The sequence below is a fragment of the Xyrauchen texanus genome, chromosome 29 (genome assembly GCF_025860055.1).
Source record: "Xyrauchen texanus isolate HMW12.3.18 chromosome 29, RBS_HiC_50CHRs, whole genome shotgun sequence".
Lineage (NCBI taxonomy): Eukaryota > Metazoa > Chordata > Actinopteri > Cypriniformes > Catostomidae > Xyrauchen > Xyrauchen texanus.
The window spans coordinates 17,214,669-17,241,358 of record NC_068304.1 but is presented as its reverse complement, the minus strand read 5'-3'; the positions used below and the strand labels follow the sequence as shown (position 1 = coordinate 17,241,358).

The 26,690-nt window shown below is 39.4% G+C and overlaps 1 protein-coding gene across 2 annotated transcripts; it reads right to left on the bottom strand.

Moving 5' to 3' along the window:
* Nucleotides 1–616: 616 nt before the first annotated feature.
* Nucleotides 617–24,926, bottom strand: nr1h4 (nuclear receptor subfamily 1, group H, member 4). 2 transcript variants are annotated; one of them, XM_052096771.1, is made up of 10 exons: nucleotides 24,782–24,926; nucleotides 21,711–21,888; nucleotides 19,722–20,099; nucleotides 12,222–12,362; nucleotides 10,774–10,910; nucleotides 9,913–10,011; nucleotides 9,478–9,577; nucleotides 9,138–9,284; nucleotides 3,164–3,277; nucleotides 617–1,585 (listed from the first exon to the last, which is right to left on the bottom strand). In XM_052096771.1, the coding sequence occupies exons 2-10, from the start codon at nucleotides 21,805–21,807 to the stop codon at nucleotides 1,347–1,349; spliced, it is 1,452 nt and encodes a 483-aa protein (XP_051952731.1). In that variant the 5' UTR covers nucleotides 21,808–21,888; nucleotides 24,782–24,926; the 3' UTR covers nucleotides 617–1,346. The 2 variants fall into 2 exon arrangements, with proteins under 2 accessions (XP_051952731.1, XP_051952730.1); XM_052096770.1 differs by lacking the exons at nucleotides 21,711–21,888; nucleotides 24,782–24,926 and adding an exon at nucleotides 21,226–21,381 and having other exon boundaries at nucleotides 618–1,585.
* Nucleotides 24,927–26,690: the final 1,764 nt, after the last annotated feature.

Here is a 26,690-nt window from a genome sequence, read left to right as displayed (position 1 = left end):
AACTCTGGTCTGCCCCGCAAAATGCGCTGCGCAGCTTCAGGTAGCGCCATTTTATCACTCTTGTAGGATTTGCTGACACTAAAGGACCCATCCAACTGTCCAAACAAAATTATACATGCATGCAGACACTCAAAGGAGTTATCAACCGCTTATTTATTTTTGTATTATTGTGTTGTACATAGCATCAAAATTCATTTTTGAATATGAAAAAATGACCGAGGTCCAGACCTCAGTGACCTCTAGTTGGCTACGTCCATGTGTACCCTTACCGCTTTCACTCTATCCGGACGAACGCTCCATCACGCCCCACCTCCACTGGTCCATAATTGTATTGTATTGAGCACACTTTCACAAGTTTGTGCCTCTGTGCACACTCAATGCACAATCAGGGGCGACAATGTCATCAAAATGTTGGGGGGGACAATAAACATAACAATTCTCAAGAGCAATTTTTGAAGGGGACACCAAGGTTTTTTTTTGTTGTTGCCCCGTTTACATTTGTATTATTTTATTTCTTAAACAATTATTTTAAGAATATATCATTATATTATTTACAATACACATATTTTAATGATATTTTGGGGGGGGGCAACCCTCAGATGGGGGGGGGTTTCCGCCCCTATGTGCACAATGTGCGCTCACACACATTTTTTCTATTTTCTATTTTTGTATCTGTGTGTGTGTGTGTGTAAATGTATAATGTTATACTTTGTATTATATTACTTGCATTAATTACAAAAATCTTTCTGGATCCAGTATTTATAAACAGCAGTTCTTTAATGTCTGAAAGTGTACCTGTGTCTCAAACATTTTTTGCACATGAATGTACTATGTACATTTATTTATATACTGTTTTTACAGAATTTCTTATTAACTCCGGCATTCACATAAACATATACTGTCTGTGATCTTTTGATTCTCAAAAAGTGAGAAGAATGAGAAGAACCACAGGTCAGGCAATACATACTTTTAAGTACCTTAAAATATTTAGATTAATTATGCAATGCACAAATAGACAAGTGTAAAAAGCCATGCAATTTTAAGATGAACAGTAGATTTTTAGACAAACCAAGGTGCCAAGTTGCAAAGTCCAGGAAAACATTAACAAAGGCATTAAAATATCAATATTCATGTGTCCATCAAATGTCTCCCCATGAAAAGCTGGCAGTGTCTTCGAGAATTGATGAACAAAGATGAACAATGTTCTACTTGAAGCTTGACAAGACAGCATGTTAAGTTTAAGTCCTTTCAAAAGTGTAAACTCCTCTCTTTGGCAGCTTTGGCATTAAAAGTCAATAAACGTTTTTGGCCCACCCATTAACCCGTTATTTGTTCCTCCCTCAGAGTCACTGAACATCCCAGATCTCACAAAGAAGGGGGGTGAACTTGTGGTCACTCATGCGCCATGACTCCAGCATCTCAGCATGGTGATGGTTGAGAGTGCGTAGTTCAGTCAGACGTCCCAGTAGCCGTGCAAAATGCTGGGGCTCCTGAGGGTGCTGTAGCTTACAGAACTTCCTCAGCACCTCCAACATGGGCTCCTGTAGACTTTCCACTGCTGGCTGGTCCTTTACATATGGCCTGTCTGCAGTGGGATACAACACTGCCTCAGTTATCTGAAACAAACAGCCTTATCTATCCCAATATACTGTAGTAAAAATGTATGCCAATGGCCTCCTGAAGTATAAATACTGGTCTCATAGTGAAAATGTGACTCTATATACTATATACAGATGTATCAAATAGATTTGGATCTCTATAGATATAGTGCATGAGTCGTATCACTTTTAGTGTGGTTTTATGGTGGTTTTTTTCCCTTTTGACATAGGGTTTGACAGACACTTGACAGTCAATCAATATTCACTTTCATTAGATGGCAAAGAAACCCTGTGAAGCCTTTTTAAAAATTCACCATTTGTGATCCACAGAAAAAAGAAATGAGAGGGGTGAACAATTCCTTTTAAAGCATAATATTCAAGTCACCATATGCATTAGGACAAGTCTATTATCATACAGTATATGAATCCTTTGATGTGTACTACTTAATTAGCTGTGAATTATATATATATATATACATACAGGGTTAAGGAGTAACAGAATACATGTAACGGAATTACATATTTAAAATACAAAATATAAGTAACAGTATTCCATTACAGTTACAATTTAAATAATTGGTATTTAGAATACAGTTACATTCAAAAAGTATTTTGATAACTGAAGAGATTACTTTGCATTTTATTGTCATTTGTTTCATTTAATATTTAGTCGTTTCAGATGGAAAACATTTATACATATAAATGATCTGATCCATGAAGTGCATTTGAACAGCGGTGAAACACTTTCTTATGATGTGTTACATTCATACGAGCAGACAGAGTAGTTTGAAGTGAGTATGGAGCAGAAGAAATAGAAATAAACCTTGTGAAAATTGTTAGCTTTACGCTAAGGTAAAATTCTATTTCTAGCCATTTTACATGCACCTGTTACCAGACACGATCATATTTATTTTATCAAGAAAATTCATGTTAAATCATATTTTTTTTTTCTAAGACCTTTGATATTAGGGCAAAATCATGTTCTTGGTAATAATTTTTTTATTGTTTTCCTGTAAAAATATCTAAAAATCCTTAAACAAGATCAAGAAACAACACTGCATAAGATATTTGGTTTTTCAGAGAATGTATTTTTAACATGTGTATTTTGTCTTACTGTAGCCTACTTGCAGAATTTTATAGTCAAAACAAGTGAAACAAAACCTACCAGTGCTGAAGAAGTAATCCAAAATATTTAGAATACATTACTGACCTTGAGTAATCTAACGGAATATGTTACAAATGACATTAACAGCATGTATTCTGTAATCTGTAGTGGAATACATTTAAAAAGTAACCCTCCCAAAGCTGCATGTATATATATATATATATATATATATATATATATATATATATATATATATATATATATATATATATGTATGTGTGTGTGTATGTGTGTGTGTATTATAATATATTTATCATATTTATATATTTTGCCTAAAATTATGAAAATCAAATCTATTGATTTGTATTTATTTATTGTTTACAGTATGTATAAACTGACATCAATCTGCCATCTGCAAATTTTTACATTTAAAACGTGTGAGAGACAGCTGTCAGCTCACCTGGTGAAAGGATTGTGATGGCAGTGAGCAATGCATGTTCCTCTTGCATCATTTGCAGCTCTCCAATGCTTTTATAGAAGTTAAACATGGGGGTGATAAACTCCTCAGATATCCCTGTGGAGGAAATAAAACAATGGATGTAATTACCTCAGTAATTACCTCAACAACTTGGAACCTTGCCAAGGAAAACCAAAGTTTTTACCAAATTTACATTATGGCTGACATCGAAAGTTAAATGAAGGTCCTTCCTTCTTTACTGGAATAAAGATTGCACGAGGTACATCCTATGCTGAGCCATGGCACTGTAAACTTTCTCAAATATGTCTGTAGCTCAGATCTTCAGTAAATAAATATTGTCTTCACTTTCAGTAATAGGCCTGAAAACATATAGCTTCATTCTGTGGCCTTAGGGAGGCAGTATTGCCTTTCTGTACAAAAATAGCCTGACAACTAACAGTTAGTGTTGATCTATCTGTCTGTCTGTCTGTCTGTCTGTCTGTCTGTCTATGTTGTGCTAGTTAAGGCAACATCACTAGTATTAGTCCTGCACAATTAGAGCACAAACTGTAACATTTGTTGGAAAAATGTGTGCTATCACAATTTTTGCCTGGTGTACCATAAAATAAATTAAAAAATCCTATAGACACATGTTGATGGAGGGTCCTAATGTAAGACATGTAGTATAATTACATTTAGTTACATTTCAATTTAACATCTGCCTGAGTTTAGAGTCGGAACTTATAAATTCTGCTTTCAAGAGCACTTTCTAAATCTTCCTCAGCATGCAATGGCAGATCAATGGGGGCCAGGAACTTATTGCTTTTCAATGGCATTGAGGTTAGTGCTGATTTGAATGTGGCCTCCAAACCTTATGTACAGCTCTGTTTTTCCACATTCAGTGGGATTCTAGGTAACAGCAGTTCATTTGAGGTCTGTCTTTGAAGAGCTTCCCTGTTTTGAATGAGGTCTTTGTCTTTATCATTATCATTGAAATAATTATCATACTTTGTTGGCTATGAGAGCTCTTTTCTGATGTAAAGCATTCAGTTTGAAGAGCCATGAGGGTTTGGTTTACAGACCAGCCAATCAGGGCAGACCTCAGTGGGAGCTAACACATTGTAATTGACAAATTGATGCTGCTGGGGCATAAAAACCATGACTTAAAAATGCAGCTTACCAAGATTCTAATATAAAGACTGCAAAGATAATATTCAGTAGTTTTTCATTTTTCCAGTAAAAGTGTCCAAACATTGTCAAAACTTAATACATTTTCTTGAAAAGCTAAATTGCAAAAGTTATTGTGACTTTGTTTTCTTCAGAGAGTCCATCTTGAATTTAGCCCTCATTATTTAGATAGATTTATGCTTAAAACAAGAAAATGATTTGCCAATGACATAAGAAAAATCAAAATCAAATCACATTTGTTGCAGACGACAGCGTAAAAAACAGGAAAGGGTGGCATAATGACTTATGAATTATGTTTCATTGTCTTAAAACTTGACGTAACAAAAATATGATTCTAATCATATTTCAAATATTGGATTTCTTGTGTTTTTTTTTCCTGTTCAGATTATAAAAAACTGAACAGATTTAAAAAAAATATAAATATATAAAAATATTAGTTTGCTGCCTGTCTGAGCATGGACATGGAACTGCAAATATAATGATTCCCAATGGTTTCACAAACACTCCCCCATCTTGGTTGGCCAAACAGATAGTCCCGCCCCAATCTCACGCCATTGGCTGAGCCAATGTGTCTGGATCGTTGGGATGCTCAAACAAAAAGCAGTGTTTTGATAGCACCCCAAAGCCTCAGTTTACCAACCTACAAATCAATCTACAATTGGCTTATTTATGGCTATCTCTGCATATTACAGTAAGCTGGGATAAAAAGTATTTTAACATTGAACATATTACATGATTCTCCTTTAATCTTATGCAATTTTACTTCTCAAGAAAATGTATCTTGATTTGACTAGAAAACAAGACCAAAATACTGATTAAGAGAATTATTTCTTGCACTGAAAGAAAAACAGCTTTGTGCTAGCCAGGAAATGTTAAAAACAGATTGAAGCGCAAGCACAAAAATGCCTGAATTCTGCATACATTAGAGAAAACAGTCATTAACCCTGAGAGATGAAATGATCACAACATGTAGACTCCCTTCACAGTTTCATTCATTTCCCTTCAGATGAAAGGATAACCTTTGTCATAACTTTCCAAAAAAAAAGGAGGAAGCAAAAAAACTAAACAAAAAAACGCATATCAAGCATCACAAAGGCTTCACACCAGAAAAATGTCACAGGCGCTGAGAGGCAGGGAGTGGGACAATAGACCTCTCGATGTTTAGATAGAGAACAATAGTCTCTTTAGACAATGTCTCTCTCTCTACCCCAGCTGGCCTTTTGCGTGAATTTTCCTGAGCCCTCACTGTGGGGAAAAAGACTGACGGACTCAAACAATCTCTCTGTTTAAAAATATTACAAACTAACTGGACAAAGATGACAGCGGTCCATCTCTGCTTTTCGGGGGTGATAACCACACGGTGCGTATGCCCATGAGCCTCTGGAAAAGTTTTAAAGGGACTGCTGTGCCCGGCCTGAACGTGGCGAGGTATTTCAGAACTGACTGCACGTGGTCATTGGTGAGGTGCGCTGACATTGAGACTGAGTCTAACTCCATGCCGAGAAAAGAGATGCTCTGAACCGGGGTGAGCTTGCTCTTTTCACAGTTGACCTGAAGCCCTAAATGGCTGAGGTGCCTGAGCACCTGGTCCCTGTGGGCGCATAGTAACTCTCTGGAGTGAGTAAGAGGGTCACGATTTCCGCGGGTAGGGATTTGGCATCTTCACCATATACTTAAAATTGCATAACTGAGTCAAATGGTCCTGGCCAGCCAGCGTGATGGATTGGGAAGTGAGAGCCACGCGTCCAAACTCTGAGCTAGGGGCACTAAGGGGCGATTATTCTTGACGTACCTGGCGGGGGACGGAGTGGTCTTCTTACCAGCTCCGAAGCGAATGTCTTTGTCTCTGGGTCGTCCGTCTCAGGACCGCTTGGGAGCCTTCCAGGTTCTCGATGGGGTCCGCGAGACGGGGGGCGTGCACTTCCTGCGGGGTGCTCGACGCAGGGGCTGAGAGCTGGGCCCGGGTTGAGGCTGAGCTGCGCGTTTTTTGGAAGCCACAGGAGGACGCCCTCGGCGAGCAGACGGAGCGTGGCCCGTGGTGGCAGGTTTGCGGCGGGGCAGGATGTAAGATATGGCCACCGTCTGCTTCTTCACCACTGAGAACTGCTGAGCGAACTGGGAGACAGGTGCGTCAAGGAAGCATCTCGACCAGGTTCAGCCATAGATGGTGTTCCTGAACCACGAGAGTCGGGGGGCGGTTGGAGTGGCGTTCCTTCTGAAGAAGGACAGCCGCGACTGCAACGTTGCCATCTCGCAGTGAGAACAAGAGCATCCACAAATGCTGCCTCGGTGTGATCGCTGCCCAAACACACAAGACAGCGCCTGTGGCCGTCAGGAACGGAGCGCACTCTACCGCATCCAGGAACTACACAGGGGCGGAAGGGCATCTTTATAAAGACGCGTCCTGAAAAGGACGTTCAACGAAGGCTGTGTCTATACTCTTTTAGAGAAAATAACTCTTTTATAGAAATAAACTCTTTTACTGCGCTGTTGAAGCGGCCAGGGGCAAAGCTGCACTGCTGTGCAGAGAAGGGAGAAAGCCGCTGATATGTGCCGTAGATCCAGCAGCAATCGCTATTCAGAGATGGCAGGAACAGGGTGTGACTCGCAGCTCGCTGCATACACAACCAGTCGGCTCCGAAGAAAATTCGGAATTAAACAGATGCATTTCAGAAATGTATACCTTTATGGAGTGGTGGAGTGGTGGTGTAGTGGTCTAAGCACATAACTGGTAATCTGGTAATCAGAAGGATGCTAGTTCGAGCCCCACTGCCACCACCATTGTGTCCTTGAGCAAGGCACTTAACTCCAGGTTGCTCCAGGGGGATTGTCCCTGTAATAATTGCACTGTAAGTCGCTTTGGATAAAAGCGTCTGCCAAATGCATAAATGTAAATGTAAATGTAAATGTACTAGTATGCCCGGGACATGCAAATTCTGTCTGCCAATATCTCATTGGCCTTTTCTCATAGATCAGAGATGCGAAAGGCTCTCAAGATTACCATAGTGTCGCTTCTTCAACACAACGTCGAAGTGAGCGACAGACGGGGAAAGGCCTTTAATCTGCTTCAAATGTGCTGTAAGCTACTTTAGCGTTCTAAAGCTATCGTTCTATAAAGCTGTGACTGAGCTGTTAAATTAGCCACACCCCCTCATTCCAAAACCCTGCCCCCCAAAGATCATTTTGAGACAAAAACAAGCAAAAAAGCAGCATTGTTGGTTCCTGTGGCTGTCAAATTCAACAGTGACAAAATAGCACCCTCAACTGACAAACATTATGAATCATGACCTCAATCATCCACTTCAAATACAACACTATGAGAAAGAGCAGGTGAAAAACGTCAATACCCGTGGTCTGCGGACACATTTTTGTTTGTTGTTTACAAAGTCAACAGCTGTCACAGAGTCCAGTGAGATATCTCATGAATCTTAATTCATTAATATCTTTAAGGGAATAGGAACATTTTTTGCATACTTTCCATGAAAGAAATCACTTACAGCACGTTTAAGTTACTCTCTCCTGCTCTCTCTTTTTCTCTCTATCTAGCTATCTGTCTATCTGACATTTTAACTGAATATCTATGTGACAGTCTGTCTGACTATTTCCAGCTAGTTGGCTGTTTGTCTTACTGTAATGCCTGTTTATCAATCAAACTTCAAACTTTTAAAACTAGTTTAAAAAATCAGACAAGGTTTTGTCAAGCCAACATCAAAGCTTGACTTGATAGACTTTGCAGATCTAGAAGGTTTATTGGTACCTTACCATGTATGGTCTGGTTTTAGAGGTTAACCGTATTATTTACCTTATAGTTAGTGGTAAAAATGTATGTTATGGGTAACAAGACAATATATGTTCTATGGTAAACTACTGTTCGAATTACGGTGAAAACCAATAATTGAGTGTTTAGACCATAGATTTAGCAGTGTAGCTTTTCCTGAAAGCCTCCCTTGGTCAAACAGCTTCATCAGAAAGAGGATGCTAAACAGCAAAACAGCATTTGCTAATGAACACCATGGCTGAGCTGGTCTGCCAGTTAGACCAGCACCAGACCAGTACTAATTAGCATGAACCAACCAAAGCTTTTTTATTTATTTTTATTATTTTTGCACCAGTAAAATATATGTTACGGATTATATTCATGTAGAGCGCATGCTATATCAGCGCTTTCCTCTTTGTACAGTTCCTGGCAATCAGCTAGTGCTTAGACTTCTGTGAAACTGAAACCAGTTGGTGTAATGTACACTGCTGGATTATCAAGATGGCAAATTTCCTGTTGTTATTTAGGGCAGACAGATGCATTATTTATGTTAGTTAGGCCTTCCAGTAGAACAATGGCTGATGAGCTCTATGAACTTTGTCCTGGCCTTTAAGCTATGTGTGCTCAGAGGCGCTCAACAGGTACACTTTATAAGCCAAATAAACCAAAAATATCCTCCACAAACTGTTGCCACAAAGTTGAAATCAAACAGTTCTCTAGAATGACATTATATGCCATAGCGGTAGGATTTGCATGATTACATGCTTGGTTTTATGTTTGTAATGGGTGTATCTGAAATCGGCAAACTCGTTAATTAGAAGGGAGTGTCCACATATTTGGCCATGTAGTGTGTGTGGAATAGTTTGAAACCCAAACAAAGGAGAAACCAAATAAAATTCTCCACAAAGGTTTCAAAGCCTGTGTCATATTTCCTCTGAACACTCCAAAGATTACAAAACCAGAAGTCAGCTAAAGGTCATGAATCAGCTTTAGAATCATTCTGTATTCCTCTGGACAAATGAATGAACTCACCACTCTTTCTAATCCTGTCCTCTAGCACCTCTGTGCGTCCGTAAGGCAGTTTCTTGGTAAAGACCTGAGCTGAGCGGAGGAACATTGCCTCAACAGCAGAACCTTTCAATAAAGCGATCTGATCTTCATGATCCAGAGATTGAAAACCTGCTCAGAGAACAAAAAGACGACAAATCCATTTGCTTGGAACTGTTGGAAATGTTTTACATTATATATATTGTATTACATAGAATATATTGTTACACAAAGAGTGTGATATGACCTTTCTTGAATTATGATATCTTACATTTTATAGAAATAGCTGCTCTTTAATGTAGCAGTATTGGAACAATATTCTGACCTGGTATCGTTTTTGTGAACTCAACCAGCACCTGGACGTGACTAGTTGCCATTTCTGTTAGCAGAAGGAAGTTTTCCTCTTCATTGAAATGCTCTTGTAGCTGTAAACAAAGAAGTAAAAGGAAAAATACTGTTTCAGCATGCAAATAAGGCACTGTTTTATAACATAGGGGTGGAGATAACTGAGGTTACATAACAGTAATTTAACAGTGATAAGAACAAGCAGAACTGTTTTTTGATTTTAACAGTAGCACTGTTAAAATCGTGCATTAAATAATCCACAGATAAAGGTGATATTTGTTTTGTGTCTAAAATGAAATACAAAGCAAAACATATATATATATATATATATATATATATATATATATATATATATATATATATATATATATATATATAGACATTTGATCATTCTAAAGAACATCGGAAGACATACCAGTTTTTTAGCCATATCCTGAGGGATGCGATGTTTATTGTAAGCATCAACAATGTAACTTATTAAAGCCTGCTGGTCTCGACTCAGTTCTATGTTTTCCTATAATGAGAAAATGAGAATTCCTTTTCTGTTTGTCACGTGGATCATGGGGAACACAGTAATCCAGCTATGCATACTGGAAGAAAGATTGGTGCCATTTTTTGATTACAAGCAATCTTTTGACCCCATAAAGATCTTACATATCAATTTTACAACCCTTCAGCATAATATGATCCTTAAGAAGCAATAGTATATGTGAGCAAAAGTGAGAATAAGACCTTATTGTCTTGCCAAAGAGAACCATTGTGGTTGCCCTTGAACCTTTTGATAGTACTTCAATATAAGTTGTCAAAGAACATCCTTAACTATAGTTTGAAATTATACCTGAATAGTTATACTGTAACAACTATGGTGGCACAAAAAAGATGCCATAAAATGCTGGCAAAAAAAGGTGCAATATGCTGGAAGCTGGTCACAACACAAACACAAATTTGTACTAATTTCAATTTAAATAAATTAGCTTTTTTTGCCAGTGTTTGTTACAGTAAACCATTTTTCAAGGAGTATATACAGTATACTGTATATATTATTATTATTATTATTATTTTCAAATATATATTGTAATAAAAGCCTAGTCACATGTACAGTTTAAAAGACACAAGGTGAATATCCTAGGTCATTTATGCCCTAAAAATATATAGGATAGAGGGAAATAAAACTGTGGGTTTTTCTAAAACAATTACCTCAGCTAATTATGCGAACTGTTGTTCACTGATTTCACTATAATATAATAACCCAATCAGACAGCTCCAGTGGTCTTACCTTGGATGGTCTTGTGGTAGATACAACCTGTTTCACATCTCTGCTATCACTAACATCATCTCCTATGCTTTCGTCAGATGAGGCCTTTGTATTTTTCCTCAGCCGTTTGGATTTGCACTGGATTTCGGTTAACAAGCCTGGCAGTACAAATACAATATAGGTACAACTTAAATGAAAGTTGATTACACAAACAGTGTATTTGCCTATTTTCTCAAATTCCACAGTGTACTGTATGTCCAATGTAAGCAGTCCCAGGTCAGATTAGTTTACTTTATTTTTTGTTATAAGAAAATACTTCTATTTTAGTTGAGATGCAATGAGTTGTTTTTTTTTCTTCCATATTTAGTGCACAATATCAGGAAAGAAAAAAGCATAAACCTTGGAAATAGTCCAAAAGAATTAAAAAAATGCAACTGTCATCGGTTGTGGAAAATAATCTGAAATATTTATGAAAAAACAAAACAAAACAATATACTATTAAAGGAATAGTTCACCCCAAAATGTAAATTCTGTCATTGTTTACTCACCCTCATACAGATATGTATGACTTTCTTTCTTCTGTAGAACAAAAATTAAGATTTTTAGAAGAATATCTCAGCTCTGTTGGTCCAAACAATGCAAGTGAGTGGAGGCCCAAACTTTGAAGCTCCAAAAAGCACATAAAGGCAGCACAGACACAATCTATATGACTCCAGTGGTTTCTGATGTGAAACCAAAACATTTTTCACTGTACACCTTCACAGCAGTCTCCTTGGAGATTGTGATTTCAAGCTTGATTACACTTCCTATTGCGCCATCTAGTGCTCTGCACATACTTCGAGCACTAGGAAGTGTAATTGAGCATGAAATCATGATCATGCCAAGAGACTGCAGTGACAAGATGTACAGTGAAAAATGAGTTACGTTTTGGTCTGTTCTCATCTAAAATCAACTGGATAACTTCAGAATACATTGATTAAACCAATGGAGTCATATGGATTTTTAATGCTGCCTTTATCTCCTTTTTTGGAGTTTCAAAGGTCCTGGTCACAATTCACCTGCATTTTATGGATCTACAGATCTGAGATATTCTTCTAAAAAACTCTGTTCCTGTTCATCAGAAGAAAGAAAGTAATCCACATCTGGGATGGCATGAGAGTGAGTAAATGATGAGAGAATTTAAATGTTTTGGTGAACCATCCATTTAATAAGTGCCAAGAGCTTATCAAACCTTATTTAATTGTTTCCCAAATGGAAAAAAATTACCATTATTGATGCTCTCTCTTTTAAAAATGTTGCTTTTGACCATGTTACACTCTGCAGAAAAGTTAGAAGCTTTTAACTGAAAACTGCTTGACATGCTGTCTGAAAGCTGAATGCTAAACGTTAGCAACTGAATTCATTTGCTTGACTTTGTACTTGATGCAGGGATTGAACAGCAAGTTTTACAATGTTGACAGTGCACTTACATTCCGCAAGCATGCCCATTTCTTTGCACTTCCTGAGTCGACACTCTTGGCATTTCCTGCGCATGTACATGTCCATCTCACAGTTTCCTCCGCTCTTACACTTATATACAGCATTCTTTGTGATACTTCTTCTGAAGAAACCTGCAAGACATAGTATAAAGAAATGAGCAACTAAAAAATTCTATATGCCAACTCATATATACTACTACAATTTATTTTTATGAGTATATTTTACAAGTCCCCCCACCCCCCCACAACCCTCCTCCCTCAAACATTTATATGACATTTACAAATGGAATGTGTATCAGAGGGCAAGAATTGCCATACAAGAAGGCCCTTCAAGTGCAAATTGAAGAAGTGTCTTATTCTCCTAAAAGCAGAACAGCAGTGGCTTAGGAGGGTAACCTGAGCAGGAATGTGACCTAAATTCATATTTTGAATAATTTTCTCTATTACCTCTTGCTTCTTTTTTCATGAGAAAACTATTTTCTTAATCAGAATTCTGTCTTGTTTCCGCAGTAAAAATATACAAACATCCTTAAAACAAGATACACTGACTTGAGAAGAAACATTACGTCTTGTTTTTGACCAAAACTCACACTGGTATCAAAATTTTATAAGATTATGCTTAAAAAACTAAACAATTGAAAAACAAGACCTAAAAAAAAAAAAAAGATTAAGAATATTTGTGTAAATATCGTAGTGCATCAGTCAGCGGCACTGCAAATCTTGGTGTAAAACTATTTGGAGAAAAAATAAGGCTGCTTTGTAAACAAAGTCCTAAGAATAGGTTCATTGCAGCCAATAGTATGTAACGTATTGTGTAATGTTTAAGACATTACGGTCTGTACTGTAATACAGATATTCTTGGATACTCGATTTTCCGTTCTAAGCAGCAGACAAACATGTGCAGTTGTTTTTGGAACAGGTAATTATTCTAGCATGAACCGATGAGCACAATGACACACATTAACTTTGCATGGTGCCGTGTGGGTCTGGTTGCCTGCATCATTATTCAGCAGAAAGCCGAGAGGGAACCCAATCCAGACTGAGCATGAAGGAGCACCAAACCCAGCCAAGCCTGTGGGACTGGGGACACATAGTCCAGCATCTGTCCTTTGGGCATTGTCCATGCACAGGTGGAATTACACTTGTAGTCATTCACCCAATGATTTTCCAAAGAGCTAAAATTGGTGCATGGGGTTCTGTGACATTTATTACGTCTTTCATAAACTGTAGCCATAGTTACGCTGTGAGACCAGGCCCACTGTGAAATTATAGAAAGTTCAAGTGTTCTCAAAGAGGTCACTGTGCAACAGAAATTCTGTTTCAGTTAAGTCATATTTGTTTACAGTATGTTTGGGACTGTGGTCCTACTGTACTTTTGTACTAGGGATAGTTCACCCAAAAACATTATCTGTGGGAAAATGTTGTCAGAGGTGACCAGAAATCATGAATTATTAAAAAAAATGTAAAGTCATGTTTCATATTCTTAGAAATGTAAACTGTTTATGTTGGTTTCATACATTTCTGATTTTTTTTTATAGCATTTTTAACAACAACAACAAAAATATATTTAATTATTTTAAAATGTCATGTGGTGTTACCATTAAGTAAAATATAAATACTTTCCTTGCACTTACATGAGTACACAACTTAATCATTAAGTTTAAAATAGTTTAAAAAAAAAATTCAATGTTACAAATATCATAAATTTAAATTTCAAGTCAATCAAGTTTTCTCAGTGTTATTCCATGATCAGAACAAAATGTGACATTTCATAAATATTTGAAAATATTAAAAATACCAATTTTTATTTTTTTTGGTTTTGTATTTTACTCACACACTTGAGGATCTGAAAGAGTCTCTCTGGGATTTTTCATTGTTTTGTTTTGTTTTTCACATATAACATTGCTTATTTTCAGCTTATTACACTGTTTATTTTCACTGTTCCCTTTACAAAAGGCTTCACTACGATGTTGCGCTGCTAAGCGCTACGGGGGAACAGCTTTCGCTGTGAGCCGAGCTGAAATATTGTGTGAAACACGTCAATGAACATTGACCGGAATTTATAGCCTCGGCTGATGTAATCATTAGATGCACCTGAGGCCGGGCTATAAATGGATACGTCACCAGGTGTCGTCAGAAACTCTTTTTTCAGAGCGATTCTGTTTCTGTGTGTTTCACACACACTGTCAAAACTTTCTTTCCTCTGTTTGGAGTTAGAATCAGTTAGACAGTGTGCAGTGAACTTTGTTCTTTGTTCTCTTTTCTCTTCTGTTTAGAAAATATTATATATATATATTTCTAAAAAAGAGAGAATGACTGAAAGCAAACAGTGCGTGTTCCCCTCTTCTCGCTCTATAGCTGAAGAGGACACACATCAGTTTTTGCTGTTTGTTTGGGAGCACGCTGCTCTCGCGTTGCAGCAGGGCGGGTGCGAGCACTGCGATTTGCTTTAACAGGCAGAGTGCGTCGTGCTCGCCTCGCTTGCTTCCGGGAGTCAGCACTCTCGAAAAGAAGATCGTTCGTGGGGCTCATGCATGGTTTTGGCTGAGGAGCAAGAGACGGGTTGATCCCTTTCTCGCACTCTCTCCCCTAACCCAGCTGTTTCTTCACATGATCTCGACGCTTCTCGGATCATGAGGTGGATCGCTATTCTCTTCCCGCCTCTGAGCTTTCCGTCCACGATAAAAAATCTACGGAGGAATTGCTCGATGTTATTACTCGTGCGGTTGCCAGATTGGTCTGGCCACGCGAAAAAGAGACCCCCAAACGCTCCAAATTAGGGGATAGATTTTATCTTTCAGTCTAAGAAAGGGAACACCTCATGGGTTCCTTCCCTTCTTTGATAAACCTCCATTAAGAGCTTTTTCGCTCATGGAGAACCCCTAAAAAAAAAAAATATATATATATATATATATATATATATATATATATATATATTTTTTTTTCTTCCGTATTCACATACCCTCGGCGTCATTATATTCGACTGTCGTGGGTGCTGAGGCACGGCGGTATTCAGTGATGCCGCCGGTCGAAGAGACGCTTGCGGCTATCTCTCGCCGGGCTCGGCATCTTCACTTAGAAGCCCTCTCTCCCTCAAAGCCTTGTAGGACAACCTCCACTTTAGTGGGAAGGGCTTATCAAGCAGCAGGTCAGGCTGGTGCTGCTCTGCACACTATGCTGCTCTGCACACTATGCTGTTCCTCCCAGTTGGGTGTTTTCAGCTGTTCCTGCATTTTATTCAGGACTCGAAACACTCGACAACCCCTCAACAGGAAGTGTTAAAATATAATACCCATCTCAGAGATCCTGGCAGCGTGGGAACTTCTGCCGGATATATTATTTTCTGTGGGTCTTATAAGGGCGTCAGGATTTAATTCACTCGCCGCTTTTCCGTGTTTCAACGGCATGTTCTCACTACCGTGAACCGGATTTCTTTTTATGTAAAAAATATATAACTCAATCTCCTGGTTAAAGGGGCCATGGTATGTGTTCCCCTTCCAGAGAGAGAGTTAGGTTATTACACTAAATACTTCCCGTTTCCCATGGAGGGTGAGGGGTGGCGTCTGGCTTAGATCTTAAAGCTTGAACTACCCGTGGGTGTTCAAGTCCAAGATGATGCCTGTCAAGACGGTCGTGTCTCAAGCCCTACAACTCGTTTGGCTGGTCACCATCGATCTTATGACGCACTTCTATACTTCATTTAGAAGTTCTGCCACAACATGGAAAGTTCCTGAGGTTCACTTCCGGGGGCAAAGTCTTCCAGGGTCAGGTTCTTTCTCTCAGCCTAGCCCTTTTTACCCGCACATTCACAATGCATGATGTAGCGCTGGCTCCTTGCGACTCCGGGACATCTGCATTCTGAATTATGTAGACGACTGGCTGATCCTAGCGCAGTTCCAGGAACTGGCAGTTCAGCACAGGGACATCGTCTCAGCTCATCTGTTTCTCTGGGGTTGAGGCTCAACGCCAAGAAAAGCGTCCTCTCTCCCACTCAGAACACTGTCTATCGGGGCATCATATGGAGTTCAATCTCAATGCGGGCACAACTGTCTCCCGCTAGTATTGAGTCCATTTAGATCACCCTGAGCAAAGTCAGGCTAGGTCAAGGTTGCACTGTTATCAGTATCAATGATTTCCAGGTCTCAGGGCGAAGGCTTCCACAGTGATCCCTCTGGACCTTCTGCTCATGAGACCGTTTTTGTTGTGGCCAAAAGCCAGGGGATTTCTTCCAAGGGCCAAAACCCCTAGGCTAAATAGGGTTACGCGCCTCAGGCTTCGTTCCCTTTCTGTGTGGTTCAGACCCCGGTTCTCTGCCTTGGGTCCCACTCTAGGTGCGTCTTGTTGTCGCAGGCTGCTAACGACAGACGCCTCCCTGATGGGCGGGGTAGCGGCCTTAAGTGGTCGTCCAGCTTAAGGGGATAGGAGGGTCGTCAGCTCGGTTGTCACAGTCACTGTCTCGGGTTGATGGCTGTATTTCTGGCCCTGAAATACCTCCTCCTGAGGCTGCCATGTCTTGGTGTGGGTGGACAACGCAGCGGTAGCCTCTTACATAAATAATCAAGGAGACCCACGTTCTTGTCAGCTGTATTTCTGACACGTTGGGTTCTCCTTAGGGCCCAGGGCAAGCTCCTGTCACTCAGGTCAGTTATATCCCTGGATGCCCGTATATGGGAGCAGATTTACGGTCCAGACAGAAAATACCAACGGGGGAGTTAAGAACTCCACCCTAAGGTAGTAGTTGCCCTGAGTTCGCCAGCAAGGGTTTTTGCCTCTTACTGATAGCACCGCGCTGGCCGAACAGGGCTTGGTTCTCGGAGCTAATCTCTTCCCTCGACGGCTCGCATTTGGTGGTGCCGAACAGGAAGGATCTTCTGTCTCAGGCACAGGGCAATATTTCATCCCTGCCCCAAATTGTGGAATCTTTCATGTTTGGCCCCTAAGGGTACCAACTGAGGGACACAGGGCTCTCTCCTGAGGTTATCGAGACCTTTTTAAATGCCGGGCTTTTTCCACTTGGAATAAGTTTGGGTGAGATCTTAGGGCAGAAGAGGACCTCTTCAGCCTCTATGAATAGCGCAATGTCTCCTCTACTTCTCCCTGAAATCACCCAGCCCCCTTGGGTCTGGACGTTAAAACACATACATGACCCAGAATGCGTCTGTATGCGTTTCTTTCCCGGTTTCTCTGCTCCGGGAGTCTTGGCAATGTTCACCAGCAAGGGTCTTGCCTCCTATTAATGGCGCTGCGCTGGCTAAACAGGATATGGTTCTCGGAGTTAATATCTCTCCTCGACGGCTCGCCTTGGGCGATTCCAAACAGGTAGGACCTTCTTTCTCAGGCTCAGGGGCATATTCATCCCGGCCCGAATTGTGAAACCTTTCATGCTTGGCCCCTGTAGGGTACCAACTGAGGTTCACAGGGCTTTCTCCTGAAGTTATCGAGACCATTGCAAGCGCTAGGGCTCCCTCCCTTGGAACTGATCTGGGTAGATTTTACAGGGCAGAAGAGGACCTCTTCGCCTCTGTTGATAGCGCAATGTCTCCTCTACTTCTCCCCGAGTCACCCAGTCCCCCCCCTCGGGGGTGCTGATCGTGGTGTAGCATACATGGCACAAATGCGCCTGCATGCGTTTCCTTCTAATAAGTTCAAATTACAGAACCAGCTAACTGCCAGTTTGCTTCAGTTCTGGATTTTCTGTGGAAAGAACTGTCAGCGGGCACTTGCCTCGCCACTGCCAGGTTCTATGTGGCTTCCACTTCGGTTTGCCACGCCTTGGTGGGCGGGGTGCCCTCTAAGAGGCATCCTTGCTAGGACCTCTTCATAGGGTAAGACCCCCCTTTTTAAAACCTCTAGAGTCAGCGTTTGGTAGACTTCTGACTCTCAAGATGGTTTTTCATATGGCAATTACGTCTCTAAGGAGACTTGGGTACCTACAGGCTCTGTCTCTTTTGCCGGCCTGTTTTGAGTTGCCCCAGGTAGGACCAAGAGCATTCTTTGCACCCTCACCCTGACTACCTGCCCAAGGTGCCTTTCTCGACCCTTGGCCAGTCATTCTCTAAGCCTTCTGCTCCCTGCCGTTTGTAATGCTGGAGCAGCTAAAGACTACTCAGACTTTGTCCAGTCTGTGCCCTTCAGAATTATGTCCACCGCATTTGCTAGTGGCGTAAAGTCAGGGCAGCAGTTCTTCACTTTGAAGCCGTGACCGGGTTGTCACTTTGGGTGAGGGACCTTACTGCCCGGGCCTACGAGGCGCGCGTTCAAGCTTCGCCAGTAGGTTTTAGGGCACACTCTTCCAGAGGGCTCTCCTCCTCTAAAGCCTTGGCTAGAGGTCTCCCTCTGCAGCAAGTTTGTGGTGCGGCAGGTTGGTCCTCTCCGCGCACATTCATTAAACTTTTATAGTTTGGATGTTCTTGCCACTCTCTCGCGTTTTTGTGAGTACACTGCACAACCGTAGGGGTCCGGACAGCCCCAAGTGCGGCGGCGTGGGTATTGCGTTCCCCGTAGCGCTTAGCAGCGCAACATCGTAGTGAAGCCTTTTGTAAAGGGAACGTCTCGGGTTACATGTGTAACCCTTGTTCCCTGAAAAAGGCGGAACGAGATGTTGCGCTGCTTTGCCGCACTGGGACGTCCCAGGACTGCTCTTCAAAAAGAAGTATCTGACGACACCTGGTGACGTATCCATTTATAGCCCGGCCTCAGGTGCATCTAATGATTACATCAGCCGAGGCTATAAATTCCGGTCAATGTTCATTGACGTGTTTCACACAATATTTCAGCTCGGCTCACAGCTTAGCAGCGCAACATCTCGTTCCGCCTTTTTCAGGGAACAAGGGTTACACATGTAACCCGAGACGTTTTTTTAAATAATAATAATATTAAAAGATTATTCTGCACTAGTTATACCAAAGAATATTTTCAAGAATTGTCACTTTTATTTACTGTCTCCAGACAATTTCACTACAATACATTTTTTACTTTAAGCCTCAGAACAAAATATTAAAATTACTTACAATTTTTCATCATAGAAGAGGTGTTTTGAAGAAAATATATTGTATATGTGTGAATGGCATTTTTAATGTAATTTTTAAATAGCTTAATAGAAAAATTTGCATCATAACATTGACCCCTATATTACTTTCTTTTTTTCCATATAATGAAAGTGAATTATGACTGAGGCTTTATTTTTTGAAGAAAGAAAAATACACCGGTTTGTTACAATATGAGGCTGAGTATGTAATGAAGGGAGAATTTTCATTTTTGGGTGAACCATCACTTTAAAAAGCAATGCTAAACCAACTAGATGGGCACTACTAATCAGCATAAACCAGTCTGGACCAGCATGCAATTCATGCGTAAAATATATCGTAAAATGACAAAGCTACATTTGGGCTTATTATAGCAAACTCAAAACATAACATATAGGTAAGTATTCAAAAAATACCTACTTTGTTTCAATTAATGGCAACAAAAAACGTAATGTTTGGGATTCACCTTTGCAGCCCTCACATGTGAGAGCATTGTAGTGATACCCTGAGGCCTTATCTCCACACACCACACACAGTTCCTCGCCTTTGCTCCTTCCTGAGTGGGCAGCATGTCTGGACCTTTTGCACACAGTTGGGACGATGGGGAAAGACTCTTCCATTTCATTATCATAGCCACCCTCCAATGGTCCTTTCCTCATCTCAAACACTGTGGATGGAGAGTACCACTCCTCCCCACTGTACTGTGGGTAGCAGTGCTGACTGGAGTAGTATGGTGGTGATGATATGGATGGCTCCACAGAGGTGTACTGCATGCTAGGACAGCTGGTGAAGGGCAGGACCTCCTGATCCTGAAGCAAAGGACTGTTTTGTTCTGCCAGAATATCTAAGGAGAAAATGGCAGGAGTGAGTGATGGTTGTTGGTTTATAGCTGTAATGGAGAAGTTAACTCTTTTAGCCGTGCACAGAGCACCTATAGCTAAAAGCTATGCCAACACGACAATTAGTGAAACGACAACACAGTGAGGTACTGTTACCTTTCAGCTGCCAATAGAGTTATCAAGATTTCAGTGATCACTTTTATCTGTTTCCTGATCATTAAATGGCATCTAGAAGCATGGCCATAATCCATCTAACTAGTAGCTGTAGACCTCTATCTGATTTTAATCTCAGAAATATGCCTGCCCTCCCCAATACAGGAGTCCAACATACCCAGAAATACTGTATAACAAGAAATCATTAACCATAGATTCTTGGGAATTACACAATAGTGCTATCTATGATTTGGTTTTGTATTTGATAGGTGGGTTTTGTTCATTTCTGTGATAGTTTGACAGCTAAATATACTTTGTTTAGTTTGTGGGTTGTAGGCTTAAAACCATTCATACAAAAAGAAAATCTCTGCACTCTGAAACTGCACTCTGGCTTTAATCATTCAATAACTTCAATGTTTAGGTACATTATATTTCCGCTTTTGGAAAATACTTTAATAAAAAGAAATGTACTGAACAATGTGCATTCAAGCTTTTGTTTTTTGTGAAATATCCATTTCCTGGTAATGGAAACCATAACCTTGTCATGACCAGCACAATGCCCTACGAGTTGAGCTACAGGTCTGTTGTTGTTTTGTTTTGTTTTTGTACAGGTTAGTAGCAATTACAAAAAGACAATTCAGTCTAAATAAAGTCAATTTGCTACCAATGATATAACTGTTTCATAACTGGGAAAGACTGATTGAAATGCCATTGGCAAGTAAATACATTCAAAGTTTAAAAAAAGAAAAGTCTAAAAGTCTGGACTATATCCACACCGTTCACCAATGGCACGTCCACTAAATTGCTCTGCACAAATTCTTAAATAACACGTATGTTCTGATGAATTACTAAATGTAATTTATTTGTACATCCCTTTTCAAAGCAGCTTTACAAAGAATAGTTCAAAGATGACAGTGTCAAAGAAAACCTCTTTAAGATTCTTCCCCTATCGTTCCAGGATTATGAAATGGTACTAACCTGGAGCCTTCCCCTGCACCATGGCCATGTCGGTGTGTCCCAGTAAGGGAACCGATGATCTACAGCTGTATTGATTTCTAACCATACGACTGTGTTGCATCAACTCCTCTACATTACTCCCTGTGTCTATGTGGGCGAAACCGATTTTCACAAAATATTACTCTTCTATAACACCTTCATTCTTGGTTCAAAAGCATTAGTGGGAACAAAGGTTAGTATAGTTGTTCATTAACCTGACAGTCACATTTCCAGTCTCATTACAGCTATGATGGATCTACCTTTAGAAATGTAATCTAGTGCAAAATATGCTGACGTGTGGTTGTTAATTTAAGGGTAACAGTCTCACCTTAAATGCTAATAAGAGAACTCTTAATTAGTAACATTAGATAGATAGAGCACATTGTTTCCGTTTTCATTTCAACATTGGCTTTACATAATTAGCATAGCACAGGAAAGAAGCTTGTTTAAATTTCACATATACTCACCAAAAAAGTGTAAGCTCTCTGATAGGGGGAACACATCACTGGGTGGGATCTGTAAAGTTCCCACCACATTGACGTCATGGCCGACCCACTCATTCATTCAGAACCCTGTGTGTTGATCTTGGCACTCAGAACCGAATATGACTTGATCCCTCAGTCCAGAATGGAAATGATGGAGTATCTTCAACACAATAACAAAAGATTATAGGGGCAGTGATTTCTTAACTTACAGGTGCAGGCAGTTTTATGACAAATAAAATGTATTAAATGAGCTTTTGACGCAATATAGAGAAACACGTCACTTCAATCGTAACCCTCTGATTTAGGTCAAGATAAATGTCTGGAATCAATTTAAAAGTTACCTTTTGTAACCTTATAGAACAGTGGCATCATTCAAATTGAATTGAGATGTCCTTGCTATTACTTGGGACCTTGCGGAAAACCTGTGTCAATGTCATGTTGAAGGAATCACACTGTGAAATTATTAATAAGTCTTTCATATAATTACAGTAGAGTAGTGTTGTACATAATATTCTTTGAAATTATTGTGATTTTTCTCCTCAACAGGAAAGTTTCCCGGTATAATGAACAAATTACAACAGTGGCCTTTGCCCCAGTTCCAGCTCTGGTCATTTTGTTCTCCACACCTGAAACTGACATTGAATATCTTGATAGCTGCTATTATATGCCGATCCAATTCAAGGACCCATGATATCAAATTAGTTTAGTTGCTTTTAGTCTATGACTATTAGCTTCTTTAGACCATCTTTATGCTTATGTACCCCTAAAAGTTGGCAAAATTAAAACGCCGTTTAGCAGATATATGGATTCAAAATGTTCACTCTTTCTCTTTTAGGAAAATATACCAAAATATTCATGACTCATCCTGCACTCAGGGGCATATACACATTTTTGTCCAATAAAATTCTCTCTAGAATGAGAATGTTCACACCCCCTAATGCCGAGTTTACACTACAAGATTTTAGGCCCGATTTTTGTCGCCAACAGTTTTGTGAAGATCACCAACAAAAGCTCGAAATCATTGGCATGATTTCCCATGAGAAATTATCCCATGAGAAATTATCAAAGACGCGATTTGAGAGAAGCGCCGATACGTCGTTGATGTCAGCGAGATATCTAGCACGTTAAATATCTGGACCTGTGTGCGATTCCTAATCGTGCAATGTGAAATGTTTTGACTGAATACAACTGCAGCATTGACCTACAGCCAATGAGAGAGCAAGAAATGGGGCATGAGAAGTTTCAGTGGGTCCTGATGTACCTACAATAGAACATCAACTAGCATGGCTGCGGTATCAAGAAAGTCTCATTTGACCAAAGAAATGTAATATAAATTAGTGGAACATTGGCCTATTTGATATTTCCTCTGAACTGTACCACAACCAGGTGGAGAAAAAGAAGTGTTGGAGAGAAATTGCCAATTCTCTTGGACAGTCAGGTAAGCAAATAGGTAGATTTTTCTATAGAATGTACTTTTTCAAATTGTAACCTATAAAATATATGATGCCTTAAGGCGATTAAAAACATGAACATCATATTCTGAAATACATAACATGCATTTGTTCTCGTATCTCTTATCACTTCTCGTGTTGTGCTCAGTTGTGAAACGTTATTTGGAGTCCAGGCAGAGTCGTCTGTGATTCGTCAATAGTGAAATGTTTTGTAATGTGAAAAATCTACGACTTCAATGACAAGACAGACAGTTGTGTAATATGTATGGTACCACAATCCGACGTCTTTGAATGTTGTGTATTGTGTAGGAGGCATAATGCCACCTGGAAATGAGTAGCAATAGACCTGTCCTATTTCAATAGGAACTCATTGAGCCATTTCATGGGGCCTTTCAATTGGATTTTCATTTTAATTCATGGGGCCTTTCAATTGGACTACATTTTCATTTTAATTCCATTCATCATTACTAATTACTAAACCGCCAACCTTATTCTGCTGGATTGTAAAAACTGTGACAATAATCTCAGATTAGAGAAATGTATCAATATATTTACACTCAGCACTCTGTAGTTTGAGTTTCCAAAACTTCTTTTAATGCTTATGCTTGTCTTCTGAGAGGTGTTGAGAGGGCATGTCAGCATCAGTTTCTGTTTGCCTGTGTGCCAATTGTGGCTAAACGGAAATCTAATATTAGCTTACAGTTCAGACGTTTAACCACACTGGGACGTGAAATTAAGTTTTAATAGTTTTAATTCACAGCATAAGGAAATTAGGTTTTAATTGCTTTACTTTACAGTACTATTACTTTCAGAAACCAGAAACTATAGACATATTAAACTCATCCAGGATGTAAAAACATGGTGCATGTGGAAATATTTTTGGTAACATGAGATTTGAAGCTACAATCCTTCTCGCCATGCAGTGGGAATTGTAATGTCAGACAGATTACAAATACTTATGCAAGTATCATTTAAATTTAGTACAGACTTACATTAATAAATGTTGTGTGTCTAAATCATTGTTAATAAATCATAATTTAAAAAAAATATATTTTTAATCATAGGTATACATAGCATTTCTGAAAGATAATACTCAAAGTTTCTAATAAAATACTAATACCAACATGACTGCTTACATTCATTTGAAACCGAAGCAATTTAGGAAACTGTTAAGTATACTGATGGAAAAACATCAGAAAAGCCAACAATGCCCCTTTTCTATCAACCATGCTGTTCTATTATGTTCTCACATTACTTATAGATAATATAAGAGGAAACCCTGGTTCTTTTTAAGCCATGTGACAGCACTTTGATTTAAGATATGTGGGCAAAGGCAAATTCATTCACCTGAATTACAGTGACACAAACTACTATGGCACCAGGCCTCAACCATACGCGATATTGAATGATATTTTGTCAAAAAAACCAAAAGACTTTCCCATGGGTTCACGTACTAGTCCACGTGGAGAGTCTTCATAAAACAAGAGTCATTTCAGGTCAATAAATTGCCACCTACACAACCCACCCCCGACCACCAAATAATAGTAAGGTATCATGGTTGATTTATCTTGAAGTAAAATATCAGAAAGTGTATTTTCTTACCTTTGGCTTTACTAAAGATGCTGTGTTCTTTCTAGCTTTGTCACAATATTTGAAACCATCAGTATTTGGAAAAAGGCATCTAGCTGTTTCTGTCTGGCGACTAGACAGTTCTCTGAGTGGATGGGGTCATGGGGAAAAGGGACAGTGGTTATTAATTAAACTATCTATCTGTTTCTCCTCATGAGTACTTGCAGTTCCTCCCTCCCTCTCCCATCAGCTCCAAACTTTGGCTGACAGGCCTGCAAATGCAGCATTGCCTCCTTAATAGGGGGAGATAACCAGTACTGCACACCCTTCTTCCCAACGCATTCCCCACAGACACACACACATACACTCATTCTCATGTAAACACAATTATTACTGGATGAGAATAACATGCTTGCCTCTCATGCAATTTCAAACTTGTTTGGACAGAAATACATCAACCCTATTTCGGTTTGTTACTGATAACTGATACTCATCTTTATAAATGAGCGTGATAGATCAAAAAGAGTATCCCTGGTTATTTCCATGAAAAATTGTCATAAATGATTAATTTGGTCATCATACAAATGGGAGTGTATGGAATGGAAAGGAACTTCGGGCCGTTTAGTCTGATAACTAATGACTGCATCTTGTAGCAGTGGCTCATGATTTTATAAAAGGGCATGATGATGCCTTTTGCAACATGCTTTAAGAAATGCATGCTGATACTAATGTCATTTACATGCAATAGCAATGAAGCTAAACGACTGGATTTAAAGGGATAGTTAACCAAAAATGAACATTCTTCAGGTCTCACTTTTACTCAACCTTATGGAATACAAAAGGAGACAGCTGAATGGCAGAAGGCAGAATGTTAGCCTCAGTCACCATTCACTTTCGTTGCTTTTTATTTCACATATATTGAAAGTAAATGGTGACTGAGGCTGGCAGTCCCTAACATTCTGTCTAATATCTCCTTTTGTGTTCCATAGAAGAATGATAATATCATTTCAATGTTGGGGTGAACTCCTTTATAGCTTTAAACTGTCTATTCCATAAGTGCTTTTCATTCCCAAGATCAGTTTTGTTTTATTTTTGTTCACAGTTTAATTTGGGTTTCTAACTTTGAGATTAGGATAGATATAACATGTCAGATATTTAAGTCTTCTCTAAATAAACCTAAATAAATATATTTGCAAAACTTGTTTCTGAAGTAGCTTTGTTATCACAATATCATCACAATACAGTTGCAAAAATGGAATTAATTATGCATCGCATGACTATATTTATTTGAGTCACACCCCACTTGTGAGATGTAATTTTCCCAAAATGTGATGAAGACCAGTGTCTCAGTATAATTGCGAATGGATCTAAAAACAAGCTCTTAATGATTTACCGGCTGTTGCTCCATCCAGAGAGGGCCCTTCTGAGTCAACAGACAGTACTCTGAAATAAACAAAACCTTTGCCATAGGCTGCCGGCTGTTTGTGGAGCAGTCATTCCAAGCATGGAGGGTGGGGGTGTACGGATGGCCTTGTGAGAAGGACATGTTTGTGGCACAATTGAAAATCTCTAACGCTACCATCAAGTACTTCAGCTATTCTATGAGTCACGCTGCACTCGGATGGGGTCCTTTTTACAAAAGTTCACTTTTGTTCATTCTTATTAAAGATTATCATAATGTATTTCATATAATCTGACATTTTCTGTCATTTTTTATTGTGTTTGTCTGTCTGACGTATTGAGGCGTTCAAGGGAGTCACTGGTCATTTAGTTCATCTGTCTGTATTTATGCGGTTTCATAAACCCAAGCCAAAGCAAACCAAAAGTACTGGATGCAAGAATGTGCTATCTATACAAAATTCTCCATAAACACATATGAAACATCCCGTTTCAGAGAACTGGTGTGGTACAATCATGGACAACTTGCAGAATAGCTATCAGT

What these genes read in the sequence shown, in the direction of transcription:
- nr1h4 (XM_052096770.1), bottom strand. Translation starts at nt 21,325, where the DNA reads ATGCAACACAGTCGTATGGTTAGAAATCAATACAGCTGTAGATCATCG. An exon ending in CTACCACAAGACCATCCAAG is followed by an intron (nt 10,012 to 10,773) that starts GTAAGACCACTG and finishes TTCTCATTATAG; the next exon opens with GAAAACATAGAACTGAGTCG. An exon ending in AGGATATGGCTAAAAAACTG is followed by an intron (nt 9,578 to 9,912) that starts GTATGTCTTCCG and finishes CTTTGTTTACAG; the next exon opens with CTACAAGAGCATTTCAATGA.